General features: G+C 34.4%; 1 protein-coding gene across 1 annotated transcript in view; it reads left to right on the top strand.

Moving 5' to 3' along the window:
* Nucleotides 1–17,627, top strand: part of IL1RAPL1 (interleukin 1 receptor accessory protein like 1) — a 682,112-nt gene that overhangs the window by 79,253 nt on the left and 585,232 nt on the right. The window contains 1 exon segment of the mRNA XM_036393685.2: nt 7,180–7,285. Within this exon segment, the coding sequence (XP_036249578.1) occupies nt 7,204–7,285 (82 nt within the window). The 5' untranslated portion in view covers nt 7,180–7,203.

Here is a 17,627-nt window from a genome sequence, read left to right as displayed (position 1 = left end):
TTTGATGAGTGGGTCAGTCAGTGGATAAAGAATAGTCTGCCTGGGGTCACTGAAAGAGCTGTGGTCAGTGGCTTGATGTCCAAGTGGGGACCAGTGACAGGTGGCATTCCCTGGGGGGTTGGTACTGGGACCAGCATCATTTAACATCTTCATCAGTGACATGGACATGTCAGCAAGTTTAAGGTCCCTTCCAACTCAAACCATTGTTGTTGTTCTATTATTTCTCTAGAGTCCCATAATGATATTATCAGATTTCTAAAGTCCATACCTCTTCGGTGTATTCCCATGGCTGCAGATCTTCACAGACTCCTTCTTCTGCATGCTCTTCTCTCTCAGTTCAGGGCTCCTCCAAGGCTCTCCCTGACTGGCTAACCCACCCCCTTTTATCCCAGTCATCTTCATTGGTTACAGCTGCAGCCCAATTAAGGACATCGCAGCTGCAGCCCATCAAGGGCAACCTGGACCTCTGGGGCAAAGCCTCTATACAGAAATTCAAATACATTTCCTCTACTATAAACCATTGTGTGATTTTATGTTTCTCTTATTCCACTGCTATTGTAAATATTTCAGGAGCTCATTTAGTTGCCTGAAAACACAAACATAACTATCCAACAAAATTATACTTGCAGTATAAAAACCTTGTCAGTTTAGGCAGAGGTGGAATTTCATATTGATGCAAGAGCAAGGCTAGTAAACCTCAAAAAGCAAAGATACAGAGTGGTCAAGGAACCAACATGAGAGCAGATAAGTGGTGTTAGGTATCTTGCATGCCAAAATGATGCCATAAGTTGAGTGATGGTCACCAATGCACACAGATTTGAAAAGAAGGCCTTTTTCTTTATTTGGAAGGGCAGCATTTCAAATCACACTGATATCTTTAAATTTTTCCTCTTCACCTGACTTTATGTGTTTAAGACTATAAAAAGGGATAACTGTTTTATTTATTATCTTCTACATCTCCCTCTGAAAGTTATGTAACACAGAAATCTTCCAACTATCTTTGTTTAAACATTGCTGTTGAGCTAAACTTCCTGAAAACTGTAAGTTTGCTGCCAGGTTGTTATAATGTTTTTTCTTTACTGTCCGGAAAAAGAAATTATGGTTTCAAACTTTTCAGTAATCCATTGACCTAATTTGCATCATGAGGACATATTTCTTATGTATCCTGCTAGATATATTGGAAACATCAAGTATGTTAATCCAGTTTGGTTATATTTTTTGTTGAAAAAAACCTTTCCTTAGTTTCAGATTCTAATTTCTTTATGATCGTGAGTTGTGAACTATGATCTACTTTTAATAACAATACAAGATTTTTTTAAACTTAGACTGATGTATTTTTTATCTCCAGTAAAGGCTTCTAGAAATGAACAGAGACTTCTCTCCATCCTTTGTTCCCTTACCTTGATAGTAAATTACTCGCTGTCTCACTATCCAAGGATTTTCTTGCTCTGTTTGCATCAGTACTTCTGACTGACTGAGCCACCTCGGTGAATTATCTGGGGCTGTCACGGGTACCCTGCTGACCTGGATCCCACAAGGTCCTATGAGACCATTGGAAAGAGACCATCATCTCCCTTTTGTATGTCTTTGCTGAATCTTTACTTCCTCTTCTTAGCCCCTGCAGTTCCCCAAAATATGTGTTGTATAGTTTTCAGCTATGTAACTATTTCATGCTGTGGTTCAGAAGGACAACATGTCCAACTGTTTCTTCAAAAGAGGTTCCACAAGCAAAGGACATGTTAAATTTCAGATATCTGCAATCTGCTACAATTTATTTGTCTCATAATGGAAAAAGCACTAACCAGAAATCTTATTCATTACATAGTACAGAAAAAAGCCACTTAGTGAAATATTTAGGAACACATTAAGCAATCTAAACAGTATGCAAAATATGAATGTTTGCTAGTCCATGTTCTGTTCAAATACTATTGTTGACATTACTTTTTTCCATAAGGCTAAGAAAATAAATATTCAGTCCATATCAGGATTCTTTTTCATTGTAGAATCATTTTAAATTCTTTTATTTATTTAAGTGATGCATGTTTCTTATTGGAAACTTTTGGGAAAAGTAGATTATATTTTCATATACAGAGATATATGGAATAATCTTAAATTTCTCCAGATAGATTGCCTGGTTTACTATACCTTGTATGACGGACAGAGTCAATAAAAAGTATCTTTAAAGGAAGGCAATAAAGAGTACCAGGTTTAATAGGGAAAGTCATAATGCTGTTGGTTGGAAACCCCTCCAAAGGTTCCATTGAGTTCTTATTCACAATGTGCCCTGCAGGACAGGTGGCATATTGGCTTTTTCTTATCTCAGTTTAAAGTACTGTCACCATTCCTTCAACCATTACTGCTTGCTTAATCTTCTTCATTCCTTATTTTTTTTTTTTTTTTGTCATGGACCACAACATGCTTGAACTTAGGAATGCTTGGAGGAACAGGGATGATTTGGAAAGCAAATGCAATAGTTTATTTGCTTCCTGTTGCTTTTGACTGGTTTTTCTTGAGTTCTTCATAATTTGATTACCTAATCCTTTTGTTTATTGGGACTCTGGAAAGGACTAATTTTGTGGAGTTGTGTATTTGAAACAGGTATATTTTCTTTTAGCTACCATTTTAAGAGTTGCTAGGGTTATCTTACTGTTCTAGGTCAGCTCATGACAATGAATTGACATGTTTATGAAATCACATTGATTCTTATTTTAGTTTTTCCTTGCATTTTAGGAATTTAAAGCTTTTTTTTTTTTTCCCAAGATGTTTGAATTGTGTTCTGGATATACCAAACTGTCCTTTACACCTTGCGAGATCTAATATCATTCTGTTCAGGGATTTGTAAAGAACTACCACTTAAAAAGAGAATATTACTGAACAGGCATTTTTGTTATTGCTGCAGAACAGTCATGAAATATCTTGAAGATTTCAGAGGATGCTGCAATATTCTTTTGCTTTTTCTTTTTCTTTGAAGGGCATATGATGGAGAAAGATAATGCAGCAGTTTGTAACATGTATAAAAAAACATTCTTCAAAGTTAGAATAGCAGTATGGGAAGAAAAATGGTTTTCAACTAATTAGTCAACAGACATCAGCTAGCAGTTACAGGCTAACTGAGAATCATCCCCTTAAAGTTATTTTAAGGGACTCGAAGAGCCCATGGAAAACTTACTAAAACTTACTTCAGTTAAGTTTGATTCAAGTATCGGGAAAGGCGCATAGTAAGTACAATGAGGAAATCAAAATTTTCTTTTCTATTTTCCTGCCTTATCAGGAACTGCTTTACTATAGTTAATTCAATGTCTGCTGAGCTGTTTTGGGAAGGATGTGTCTATGTGTATGCATTTTCCTCACAGTGAGTATTTATGACAATTGAAGAGAAAAAGCATTCTTGGCATTTCCCCAAAGAATGTTAGTCTTAATATACAGTTGTATTTCTATTTCTGTCTCAACTGGAAAATTAGATACTTTCTGATGCAAATGCTATGCTATGGCACTTTTGTGTCAAGCAGTGACACCTTCTACAGAAAAGAATTTTTAAAAAAGTTATTCATATGCCCAGTTAAAATTTGTGTGCAATATATTTCTGCAGAAATACTTAACATTTTTTCAGTACTTTGGTTCACACAAACAAACAACACACTACTGAAAATCTGAAGTTGTAAATACTGCTTAAAGATGAAAAAATATTTCATCTTTGGTATTGTATAAAGAAAAGGCAGCCAAAAATCCCTGGTTCTAAAAGACTTAGTCTACTATTCACCCTTGGAGTATAGCAGTCTTATACCCAAAGGGTATGTAAAACATGTTAAAATAGATTCAGCTTAAAAAACAGCAATTAAGTTTATAAAGACCATACATTGTCTTGGCTTTTTAGTGGAAGTAACTGAAAATCAGAAAAAAGAACAACCATAAAAATTACTTTTGTAGATGTATATGTAAACTGTCTAACTATTGCTTAAAGAAACAGCAGACTTGTTCTGCTTGTTAAAATCAGAATTTCTTAATGTTATTTAAAAAAAAAAAAATCCAGCTAAGCAACTAGTAAAATAGTCTCTTCCTTAAAAAATTAATTGCTGAAAGAAGGCTATTTCCAATGCATGAGATATCACGCTCTACTTAGTGTTAAGAATTTGACTTCACAGAATTATGCCTTTTATTTTGTTTTCAAGTTTAAAAGCTACCTGAGTATGTTACAGTGTCCAGGCCTCGGGTCTACTCATTTCAGTAGTGAAGGCATTTCCTGTTGACTTTGTTGACTTGTTGTGAGATTCCCCTTGGGATGTTCCTTTTATATTTTCTTCTGACTTGCTTATTTTGTTTTCACAACCAATTTCACAAGGGTGACATTTTCTAGAATAGTCAATTTCTGAGGCATTCACCCGGAGCAAGGGACAAGAGATGTTAAATATCTGTTTTGAATCACTCATATGAATAACCGGAGGCAGATTTCCCAACCGCCCAGACAACTTCCAGAGCTGTGAGGCACCAGCTCCAGTAAACTGATCTTTACTTCTTTGCATTTTCTTTGGTTGAGCATTTGGTTTTTAAAATGTAGAGAAGACCAGAAATAGTTCTCCTCCTTCACAAAAGGGAGTGTAAACAGAAGAGAAGGGTTGGAAGGCTCTGGGGAGAGCCTATGTAAGATCTGATATGTTGCTTATATTGCTGTAAGGAGGCAGTGGCTGCTGTTGGGAGTCATCCCTCCCTTCTTTTTTCCCTTTGGCAGTAAGTTCTTTCTGATGTTTCCAAAGACAGCAGCAGACTTTACTTTCTAGGGATTTACCACAAGTCATGTAGGCAGCAGCCAGTTTAGCTTATGCCTTTAAATTAGACCTGAATCTCTGAGAATAAATGCACATGAGAATGTCTTCCATGGTGATATGTTTAAAATGCAATTCCTGCTATATTATTATAATAATATTCCCCTTATTGTCTTGACAACTTAAATTAGTGATATATGCATGGACCAAGAAGAGATTTTCATTTACTGAACAGTTTCTTATTGATATTATTGTATTTACCGAGGCTTGCTTTGATAGAATCAATCTTTATAGCTGCTCCACGGCTTCCCTACACAAATATCTATAAATACAAATAAATACATGCATGCACATACATATGCAAATATATGTATATATTTGCATTTATTCACAGTGATCAGCAATATTATCTTTTGATGTGTGGTCAAAAAGGATGTATTTGGATATGCTTTCACAGTCAGAACCTATTTACTGGATTTGTAATTGCGTAGTAAGATCCTGTGGCTCTTTGGGCAATATTTATTAGGCTCACACAGACTCTTGCTAGTTCCCTGGAGGCTGAAGATATCAGCTTCAGGATTTCCTGCGGCATCAGTTAGTGCAGTGACTGAGAAATGAGATTTTGATTTCAGAAAGCTTGACTAAGGTCTGCAGTAAAATGTGGCATAACACATTTTGGTATCTACTCACTGTGCTCCTGGAAAATTAACCTTTATTGCTAGCTTCTAAATTTCTTAAGATCTATATTATTTATAACTGCCAGTGGTGATGCTACTTTGTTAAATTTTAAAGTTAACTAAAAATGTTAGTATTACACATAATTTACCTCCTAGCAATCCCATATTTCATATTTAATTTCTAATTTGCCTAAATTTTCTGAAGTAGCATTTGAATGTAGGTAGTGAGTCTTTCACTGATTCTAGAATGCTGAAGTTTGTCAAAGACCATGAATGAACAAACATTTGTGTATTTCTCTGTGAGTACAAATATTTTTATAAAAAAATAAGATATACAAACTTGTCAAAATATATTATCTCACTTCCTCATCTTTACTAAATGCATAGTAATGAATGTAGTAGATTTGTGCTTAGTATTGAAATGTCATGAAATGTAAAGCTTTAATACAAATTATATATGAAGTCATAATTTTTAAGCAATTTTTCCCATAATGTCCTTTTTTATGCTGATGATGTTTCTTATTTCTAACCTGTTCTCTTCTAAGATGAAGATATTTTAAGATACTGCTTTCAAAAAATGTCTTAGGTACTCAGTAACCTGATTATCAATGCAAGCACGAAAGATTCACAGTCTCTAGAAATCAAAACTTGTACTATGTGGCCCCTTCTGAGAATTTCTTTCAGTTGCTGTCCAGTGCTATGATTAATGGAGGTGAATATCAAAATCACATTGGTTTAGTCTGGGTCTTAGTTATAATATTAAAGAACCATTGATCCCAGCCCTTTCTCATCCCCATTAGACAAGATTTTTTTGTGTAAGCTACTCTAATGAATATAGATAGCATAGATAGGCTGCTGTCTAGCTTGAATAGGCAGATTTGTCCTCCTTTCCTCTTTCAACACACTGAAATACAAGATATTAGCCCTATCAACTTATTCTGAAGAAAGCTGATAATCATCACGAGTAGATGACATTAATTCTTCTTACTTATATGAGGAATTAACAAAATGTTTAGTCCCTGCTTTCACCACCAGTTCATACCACTTAATACCCAAAGTAAATAAATAGAAATGCAAATCTGTTATTCACATGTTGAAGGTGAAGGCTAAAGCACAGTTTGTGCTCTGCTTATCTCCATTCTAATTAACATTCACTTCTGATTTAGTGCAGTGAATATGTTAGTTTGAACTTGCATGGAAAGTTGCTCACCTAAAAGGAAGTTGTAAGTGTCTATGCTGGTTACTTTGATGTTCTCTTATTTCCCCCCTTTCTCTGTTCCCAAGAAGATGATCTTTTTTTTTTTTAAATCAAATGTTCATTTTATTGTGAATCTTCTGCTCAATTTGTGATATTAATAAGTGAGATCAAAAGTAATGAAGAAGGGCATTATTTTCTTTTTCATGTTGGTGGGTGGAAAAGGTTGTATGATAAAAAGAAATAAATAGATGTTTCAGGAGGTCTGTTATAAAGTTTTAGCAGGGACCCCATGGATTTTCAATATGTAGAAAAAGTTGTAGCTTAAGTTACAAGGTTAAATGTAGTATGTGCATGTGTTTGTTTTATAGTGATTTTGGTTTGCATACTTTTTAAAAGAAAGAATAAAACATTTTTAGTCCTTTAAATTGCTCACAAAAACTGTATTTAGCTTTTCCACAATGTCACTATTATGATTATTTACTTCAAGGTTGTTTCAGCACCATTGTACAACCAGTGTTTCTTTCTATTTTTTTTGGTACTCCAGGAAGCAGCCACGGAAAGACAGAAGATGAAAGCTCCTATTCCCAACTTGATTCTCTTGTATGCTACTCTGACTCAGAGCTTGAAGGTTGTAACCAAAAGGGGATCAGGTAAGTAAATCTTTATCTCTGTGGTTACAGTCTGGCTTGGAAAGAAGTGCTTAATGTTTGCAAGCATACACCAGGATGTTGTTATGGTGGTTTGGAGTACAGTTAAGAGGGTTTCACATTCTGCAGCAAGAGGAGTTGGCAGCTTCTATATATTTTTGACATATTTGTTTTATGTGGACTTAATGAAAAAAAAATCAGATGTGTAATGTGAAATGAATATAACCTTTCACCTGTTGAAGGAAAGTTATTCCCAGAACTTTTTAACTTAAAAGACTACGTTGCAGTCAGCGTTGTTGGGTTACCGGATTTATCTGTTTTACTATATACTTTGGAAAATTAAGATCATAGAGTTTGGATTTAACAACAACAAATAGATCAAAGACATTAAATTTAATAACCATGAAAAGTGAGCAGCAAAATGTGGTTTTGAAAGGGATAGCTAATACGTGGTTGAAGAGTCTAATTCAGCAAAGAAAAATAGTCGGTATTCAGACAGTTGGATTCATTTTTTCGCTGTCACCCTGAAATTCTAATTTTACTCTCTTTGGCTTTTCACTGGGTAATGAAAAAAAATAGAATTCTACTTCTGCAACCTATCTTGCTATACTGCACTAAAGAAAACTAAATCCTTAATGAAAGTCTTAATTCCTTGTTGGTGGATTAATGAAAGTCTTAATCCCATGTTGATTGAATTAGTTAATTGGGTTTGTTGTTAGTTGTAAGTTTCCTTTTGGCATTGGAGTGTTTTGGGTAGCTTTTGTTGTGCTTTTCCAGAAGTCTGTCTCTGATTTATTTTTGTCTTCTGGTTGGTAGTAGTTGTAAACTGGTGCTTGGGGAGAACACAGCTCTTTATATATTTTTGGCAACATCTTAAATTATACCTTGCCTTTTCAATGGATTATATTTGCAACAGCAGAATGAAATAGATTATGTCTCCAATATTTTAGTAGCTGGAAATATTGACGTAGGAAAGGCAAACATGGAGTACTACTACAAAGTAAGGTACTCCTTAATGAAAACTCAAGAATAAAGTATATTTGGGATTATTTATTACTTAAACTCAAGAAAACTGAAATACACAGACTGAGTGCAGAGCAAAGGATCTGGCAATAGGTGGAAGTGTAAGCTGCTGTAGCCTTGATGTAGATATCCTTTGAATATGTCTGGCTAAGATTGTCCTGATTGATTAAGATTTAATACTTTTAAGCTTGAAGTCAAGGCCCCTTAATTCAAATATAGTAAAAACATTATTGATCTTAAAGTAAATTTTACAAAGACATCCATTCTTAAGGAACTAAAAGAAGTCCAGCTATCACCTGTTACTTGAAAGTGACAATGATAAACTGGGTTGTCTTTGCATTTTCTTTCATAACTTTTTGTCCGTATGCTCTTCATCCGATTAACCAATGCAAGGAAAAAATGGTAAATATACAATGAAATTTATTTTTGGGAAAATAATTGCTGTCCAGCAAAAGAAAAAACATTCAAAATTTTTCAAATATATAGAATTTGTTCTCATCCTGATGCTGTAAGAAAACGGAAAAACTATAATGGAAATCTTTGTATCATATCTTACTGTAACATGGGGTCTTGAGGTTTTTGCATGCTTCTCCTGTGTAAAGCTTCAATTAGATGAATCACCAAGGGGGCAGTTTGCCATACTGTATGTGAAAAGGAAAAAATCTCTCATTTACTGAAATCTCAGATCCTTCTGCCTTTGGTCATGCTGCTTTGTGATTTAAGATTTGAAGAACTTTAGTGCTAGGTGGAATGTAGTAGTGTGTGATGGTTCTTGGTTTGCTTTTGTTGTTTGTTTGATTTGGTTTGGCTTGGTTTAGTTTTTACATCCCTTTTTACATCCCCAGGAGGGCTTTTTTTGCAATGCTGAAGTGTTTCTACCAAGAAAACCTTATTTAACAGGAGTTTTAACAAAATAAGATTGACTTATGTGTACTGTGAAAATATAAATGGTTTCCTAATATTAGTGCAACTCATAATTGTAAGTAGGTAAAAATATCGACTTGAAAAGTAGAACTTGAGTTTTATGTGAACATGTTAGCCAGAGGCAGAACGTGGTGAGGGCATGGTTTAAATCTCTTCAGTCAGTTCCACTTGTGAGTGCATTTTGTCCTTGAAATGTCACCATGAAAGCAAAGAAAAAAATTTAAAAGTAATATTTTGTACTTATGAGTTGTTATAAATATGGAGTTGCAGTATCCACCTTTTTGAGATGTACTGCTTTTCTTTACTTCCTTCTCTGTCATAAATTACAGGAATGTAATAAAGTTACAAAGTTTACATCAGTATGCTAAATTATTGTTTTAATTGATATTTATTTCTTCTAATTCACTTTTGTTGAGCCTGTTTCTGATGACCAAACCTAAAAACACAGAAGTCGTGTTCTTTATTTATTTATTTATCTATTTATTTATTTATCCAATGCATATATTTTCATATATATTAGCTATTTTACTATATTTATTAAATATATAATATAGTTTATTTTACTTTTATTTTTATATTTTCATTATTTAATATAAAAAAGAGATCTGTCCTTGAAAATATGTCAATATGGTCAGAGTACTTGACCTGTTTTCTGTTTATTTATCAGTTCTGCTAAAAAGACAGTGATTAATAAAATAATGAGTTTGTCAGTCTGGTGGAGATACATTTCCAACAACTTCTCTGATTTTTCAAGAACTTCAGAAAGTAACTTTCTAAAAATCCATAGCAAGTCTGGTCATCTATTGGCTTTCAGGACTGAAAGTATCAAGTTATATCAAGTGATTAGCTATATGTGGAAACAATTAGAATCAATATATTATTCTTTGTTTTGTTTTTTTGAGAAGAGGGTTAAAAAGACTTTATAACAGAAGAAAGCTTAGGTTGTGCTGCATTGGATTTTATTTCTGGTCATGAGAGCAGTCCTCATACAAAGCTCTTAAATTACTTCAAGGTAGTCTTTGAATCTTTCTACCACTGTGTGCTATGAATCAAATAAATATAATAATATAGAGAATAAAGGGAACAGTGTTAATCAAATATTACATTACACAGAAAACATACTTTAAATTAATTTGGTCACAGCTTTTCAACTTACTTGTTAAACACTTTATCTTGTCTGATTGTCTCTCTCTGACAGAAGAGACTTTTTTTTTCCCAATTACTATTTAAAATAAGTTCTGAACAGTTTCAAGTTACTCTTTAATATATGTTGGATTTCTTTTACATTAAGACCATGTGATGACTGTGCTTGTTACGTGACAATGGATGGGTGAGCAGTTGTAGTAAAAATTGCATTACTAAATATAGATGATACAAGAAACTTCTTCCTAATCCGTGCATGCAAAAGACTTGTAAGCACACCTTAACTTTTCCTGTCAAGTAGAGTTGGCCATACAACACCTACAGGCTGTAATGCCCTCTCAAGAGAGAAAGCAAGGATTCTTTGCTGTAAGCTTCCCTGTTCCAACCACTAACTTCACAGTGGACATCATGGTTATTAATTGGGTGTTTCAGGTATTCAGTGAAGTCTCCCTGAACCGCAGAGGCTTCAGAGCAAAACAACAGTAACTGCAAAGAGGAACTTTCTTTTATCAAATAATAGATCTCAGATAAGATTTGCTAAATGAGAAGCTGATTCTTGCACTACTTCTCAGCTCCTTTACATGTCTTAAAGCATCTTCCTTCATGAAACAGTTCCTGTCTGATCACAGTGATCTGTTTGATGCAAAAGAAGAATAAATACTTAAAGCCTACATATTTTGATTCATTCAGTGCATAGTTTTACAGGATTTGAGTTTTACAGGAATTGAATTAAACTTCAAAAATGTAGAAGAAAATGCCTGTTTCTTAGCATGAAACCAAACTACAAATAAATTTGTGCTGTGCCTAAGTGTGTAGATTCACTTTTTGTGCAATTTAGTTCTGTCCTTGATAGTATTTTGAGAACTTTATGGTAATGCATTTCTAAATGTTTTCCTTTCAGTGACTTTTCCTGAAATTATCCAGTTTCATAATTTGAACTAAATTGTTGGTTCTTTTTTTTTTTTTTTTTTTTTTTTTTTTTTTTTTTTTTTTTTTTGTCATGTGGTTTTACATTCATAGAACATAGATTTCTAAAAGTCTCTTCTTTACAGGTTGAATGGTATTTAATCACTTACTTCTGCTGAACAGAATTTTGGCTTATGAATTATTTAATATTCATCAAAGATGAAGTAGGTTAGGAAAGAGAGCCTCATGCTGATGCATACAGACTTTTTTCCCTATAAGATATATGTTAAATGAAATACTTGAACACTGCATTGCCATCTGGTGGTTTTTTCCAAGGATGCTGAGTAGACAAAAGAAAGAAAGGTTTGGGATTTTTTTCTTTTAGAAAAAAACCAAAACCCACAAATGTGATAAAAGGGAAAATGTGGAAAAAAGTATGAAAAGAGATCTCGTTACATAAAACAGTTCTGAGCTGATCAGTTTATTCAGACAGTATTATTGTAGTCTCTTTTTTTCATGCTTAGATGGCTTAATAACAATCTGGCTGCCTTGTATCAAAGAGGTGAGAGTTGCCATTACTGCCTCTAGTTTTCTGCTTTTCTACATATTATTCTGCATTATTGGTTAATTAATATTCTGTGTTCAGTTCTGCTATTGTGAATAGAAATTTTCTTTTCTAGATCAAATTTATTCTATGATGGAATGATTTAACTGGAAGGAAAATCTTTCCAGTGATTGGTTTTTTGGATATGCATATGATCCTTTGCATCATTATGATGAGATTAAAGTCTAGATATGTATTTTCTTGTGTAACAGTAGATTGCTTCTCTTTTTAAGGTCTAGTATTTTTTTGCCTTAGCTATTATTACTCACTATGGGTGGTTCTTGTACTTGGATGAAAGATCAATATTATGAAAATAAGGTAGTAATGATTTTGACACTGAAATACTATTTTTCAATTTTATTTTTGTATGAGCAAAATATTAATTTTAATGAGGTAAAAATTATTCCATATTATTTGTAAAAAATATTGGAACTCTGAGGAACAGAATGGAAATATATAATAAAATTTCAAGTAGTTATGCTTCAAGAAATATAAGGTTATATTTTTCCAAATTATTGCCATCCATGATTTTTTAGAATTTATTGCTCATGAAATAATAAGTATATTTTAGATAATTATAGCAGTTGTATAAAAGATATCTCTGAGTAAAAAGACAGTTGCTGTTTTCTGACTTTTTTTTTAACTGAAAAGGAACATACCTGTGCAATACGGTCCTTACCAGCAACAAAGCCAAGGTTTTACACCTAATGAGGAATGTCATAATGAGAACTCAACAATGTAGTTAAAAAAAGAGTAAGGAATATAAGTAAGTCAGTATGAGAACACTTTGCATCTAGGAAGAGTTTTTGAATTGACTTTACTCATCTCTACTTAATAATTGAACTGTCACTCTTTTATAGAATATATATATAATCCAGCTTATAAAAACACTTTGAGAAATTGCACATAATTAAGTGCTGAGGCTTAGCAGAGATCTGGTACCCAGTATTTGAGCATTTGTATTTTTAATTTATTTTTTGTAACCCTTCCAGGTGAGATTTGGTGTCCTAATTGTGTAGTACTACATAAATAGTCCTATTCTTCTTAGTATCTCCCTTTCAGTAATTCCATTCTGTTTTTAATTCTACTTGTGTTTTGGTTGCCTAAGTATTTTCCTTTTGGCTTCTTGTCAAAAGGTAATTAGTTGATGGATGTCATATTGGATCTGGTATGCACTGAATAGCAATAAGAAGGTTCAAAAATAAATTAATATACCTGTTGTTCTTTTTTCTTATACAATTTATGAGCAGAACACTCATATTTGCTGCATTCCAGGTACTGCACGCTTGGAGCAAAGCAATATGTATTTAAATAAAGGATATGCTTCTTGTAAACCAGAGGAGTTTATGTCAATTGATATTAATGGCTCCTAGCTGTTGTTTTCACTCCGTTACAGAATGTTAATTTCCCATTATTAATTGATGAGACTCGTGGCTTGTTGTGTGGTTATGTAGAAATTGAAATAATATTTAGAGTCTGTGTCTATTTGATGTACAAGATTAACTTCCACGAGAATGACTTTTTAAACTGGAACAATCAAGACTACTGTTATTACTATGAAAACACTTTTTCTATCTCTCTGTTTGGTGACAGGAAGAAAAAATAGAGTGAATACCAGGCCTAAGCAAATATGTGTGTACCTTTCTTATTGCACTGGGGAATGGAATTATTTTTGCATCATGACCTGATTAAGAAGTGAACCTTGCTTCTTATGAGGATTGTTTCAAAAAACTCATTTTGAATTGGCATATAAATATGCAACCTAGTTTATGGTAGTAGCTGTGGGGCTGAATGGGGAAAACTGTGAAATATTTTTCTTTTTGAGAGAGAAGAGACAAAAAGATGAGGGTGAATCTTTACAGTTAAAATAGAGATAAACAGAAATCCTTGTTTCATTCTTAAGCAACTTTCTTATATTGTGATCTAATAATAATTCCATATTGATTTTATTAACACTAATATTCTTCAGGTTTTCATCCTAAGAATAAAATATGTTTTAGTTTTCTTTTTGCACCTGTTCTGTTTTATTTAAAGACAGGCTATTCCTCCCCATTTAAATGTGTAGTAGAAATCACTGTTTAATTTTTAATGCTACAACTTCATCTTCACAGTTGAAGAATTAATTAACTGAATGTATCCACTTTCTTGGATTTTTTCTAATTACTCTGCAAGATACAGTTGTATGTCAGTGGAGGAGGGAGTTTCTCGCTTTCGTACTTGCACATTTCTTTTAATGATAAAAACCTTCAAAAGCAGTACAGTAACGGGGTCAGCTGAGATGAATGATTTCTTGTGCCTGCTGGGAGGGAAGCCTAGATGATCTAGAGATGCAAAGACTGTGTAAATGCTCTGCCTCCTTCTTCAACACTTGCACTCTTTGTCCTGAACTTCTGCTATCTGTCTAATTCTGGAGGGAATTGTGAAGCCTTCTGTAAATAATACAACCCACAGAAAATTTTTGCATCTTGCTATTACTACATGACACCAGGATGCCAGAAGAGCAATTAATGTCCTTTAGCACCTTATTTAGACATCAAAAGTATCCATATCCCCATCCTGCAGCAATTCTGACAAAGCCATTTACACCAATTTCGGTATAATCCTCAACTTCTTTCTTTGTTTATGGAGGTAAACCTCCAGTCGATTATTGGAAGGTGAAAAGGCATGACTTGTTGTTTGGGAATCAAGAGATACTGGAAGAAAGTAGGAGTGAAGAATCAACTTATTCAGTAAATTTCTGTATATTCAGGAAGTTAGAGGGTTCCTTTTTGAATATGGTTTTGAAACTGGGATTTGTTTTGTTTTGGTTTTTTTTTCTGTTTGGTTGTTTATGCCAACAGTATATGGGAAGCATTATATTTTTTTAAAAGAATAATCTTTTACAATACTGCATATTTATTTAACTACAGAATGTTGCATGTGTTGCACTACAATGAAGTAATTTTCAATGTCCAGTTTTCATTTGCAAAATGCTGAATAATAGTGTAGCTAGAAAGAACACCAAGTTTTGCTAGTTACCTGTGCTTGGGCAAGGGGATGGTTTGGCTCCAATGGTCTCTACTCTGCTTTTATAAGTGAAGGATGCTATTCACTATGTCAGATGAACAGCAAATATGAGGATTGTATACCAAGGGGTGGCAGAGAGACTGTACTGCAAAGAAAAGAAAGAAAGAAAGAAATATAATTCTTGTCCACTGGAGGATTTGGGCAGTAAGGAATGATTGCATCTCAAGCATAAATCCTTGGTGACACATTACTTATTTTGGAGACACTATGAAAGCAGTAACTGTTACTTGTCCTGTGAGCATTTATGAACAGGATGGCTGGCATTTTAAAAATAGTTATATGACCTTTTGTTGTTTCTAGGATCCATCCTGATACTTTTCAGAGTCCTGGGAGATTGTGAATAATACCACAGTATGTGAAAGGACTGTCTGTGTTTTGGCAAAGGGTCAATGTTTTAGAGTGTGCAATATATATTAAGAAATGACTAATGATAGGAAAGGAGACAAAACAAAATCAGAAGCCAAAAGGACAGTAATAGATATTCTTACATAGTTTGGTCATTGAGTTTTAGTAGCTGCTTAGAAAAGTTGACTCTTTTCTTCCAGTCCCTGATGTTCCCTGGGGAGCCATTAGGGATTGTTTTACTGATTGGCATCTGTTGGTAAACAGCCTAAAAGATTTAAAAGAGCCAGTGACCTTTGATCAGAAATCACTGTTGTAGAAGATTTATTTATTTGAATTTTTTCTTGTCAATTTTATGTAGAATAATGACTGTGGAAAATAAGAAGGCAAAAAACCCTCAAGGACAAGTAATGACCACCTGATATATTTCTCTTTTTTATTTAAGTGTACTCAGTAGTTAAAATTATTAAAATATAAAAATAATAGCCATGAAAATAAATTCTGCCCATTAGAATATAATTTGTTGTCATACTTAAAGGACATTAAAATTGATGAAATCTGTCCTATTAAAATACTTCCTGACTTGCTCTTCCTGAAGGCTGGAGGGAGAAAGTGCTGTAAGTGCTATATACACACAGTATGTGGGAACCAACTTAGCATGAAAATCAGAGGTTGTCCTTTAGATTGCAATCCTGAATTCCTCAGACGTTCTTGCTCAGACTTGTTTCAGCTGTTGTGGTCTTCACTTCAAAAGCAGGATACACAAAGTCTTGTAAGATTTGTATTTTTAATTTCTTTTTCAAAGCATTTTTTTGCAATTATAAGGAGAATTATCAGACTGCAGTAAGGGTAAATTACAAGACAGTTATGTTAGTTGAGAGGTGAGTACTCCTGTAATTTCATCACCTTGCTCTGAAGGTATAACTCATTTCAGGAAACCATTGGTTGTACAGATGCAAAACAGACAATTGTGCTGAAGTGATCTGAAAATTCATTTAATGGATTAGCTCACTTCCACAAATGACTCTTTTTCATCCTTGACAAAAAGGAGCAGTTTTTATTCTTGAAAATAACAGCAACATACATGGCTTGGTCAGACCAAAAGAGAGCAGCCAGCAGTAAAGCTGTTGTTCATACTATTTTTTTAAAGAATACAAGGTAGACTTGTCTTAAATTCCAAAATTTCTGCTGAATGCCATTGGTGGTATAACCCAGAGTGAACTCTGAGGCCAAAACAGAGAGACAGGGAAGAATAATGGAAAATCCCTGTACATATAGAGATGTCTGTTCTCTGAGGGAAGGCTCAGCTCCTTCCTGCAGACCATGGAGCGCACAGGAAGGCTGTTAAGCTCTCACACATGTGATTGCTGGGGAGCAGCACAGCAAAGGAGGGAAAACATGGAACAATAGTGTTAACCTCTGAGCTCTTTCTAATCAAACAATCTGAGCCAGGTATGAGAAGGAGTCAAGCTGCCTTTTCTAGAAGTGACTAATGCATAGCCCATGGGTTCACAAGGGTCAGGCCAGCATGGAGGCCAGTCAGTTCATTGCTTTCCTTCTGATGATTGTGCCAGGCACTTCACACACTCTGAAAAATAACCACTTTTTTGTATCATGCATTTACTTTTGCCATTGGCAGTGTTTTAAATGCTGTTTATATTTTTGTTGTTTGTGAGAAAAAAAAAAATCTTTTAAACTTTGAATTTTTCTAGGAAATTTAATGAGTCAGTAACAAGGCATTCTAGTTCAGTAATAAACACTTTTTGAAACAATTATTCAGCAGAAATGCTAGCTGGTATAAATTTACAAATATGCATAATTTCTTTTTTTTTTGTGTACTATTTTCTGTGAATTTTTAGCAAGATGGGGCTATTAATGGATGAAGCAGGATACCCTGGCACCTGGCCTGGATCAGCAATAGTGTGGCAGCAGGACCAGGGCAGGGATTGTCCCCTGTACTCAGCACTGGTGAGGCCACATCTCAAATCCTGTGTCCAGTTTTGGGCCTCTCACTACAAGAAGGGCATTGAGGGGCTGGAGTGAGTGCAGAGAAGGGCAGCAGAGCTGGGGAAGGGTCTGGAGCACAGCTCTGATGAGGAGCAGCTGAAGGAGCTGGGGGTGTTTGGCCTGGAGAAAAGGAGGGTCGGGGGGGACGTTTTTCCTCTCTGCGACCACCTGAAAGGAGGCGTTGACACGTGGGGGCCAAGCTGCCCCAAGGTTCAGGCTTGGTGCTCATAAGGAGCAATTTCTTCAATGAAAGGATGGGGAAGCACTGGGATGGGTAGAATCACCATCTCTGGAGGTGTTCAAGAAGTGACTGGACCTAGCACTTATTGC

This window comes from Molothrus ater, chromosome 2, assembly GCF_012460135.2.
Source record: "Molothrus ater isolate BHLD 08-10-18 breed brown headed cowbird chromosome 2, BPBGC_Mater_1.1, whole genome shotgun sequence".
NCBI classification, from domain to species: Eukaryota; Metazoa; Chordata; class Aves; order Passeriformes; family Icteridae; genus Molothrus; species Molothrus ater.
This window is presented reverse-complemented; position numbering and strand designations above follow the sequence as displayed.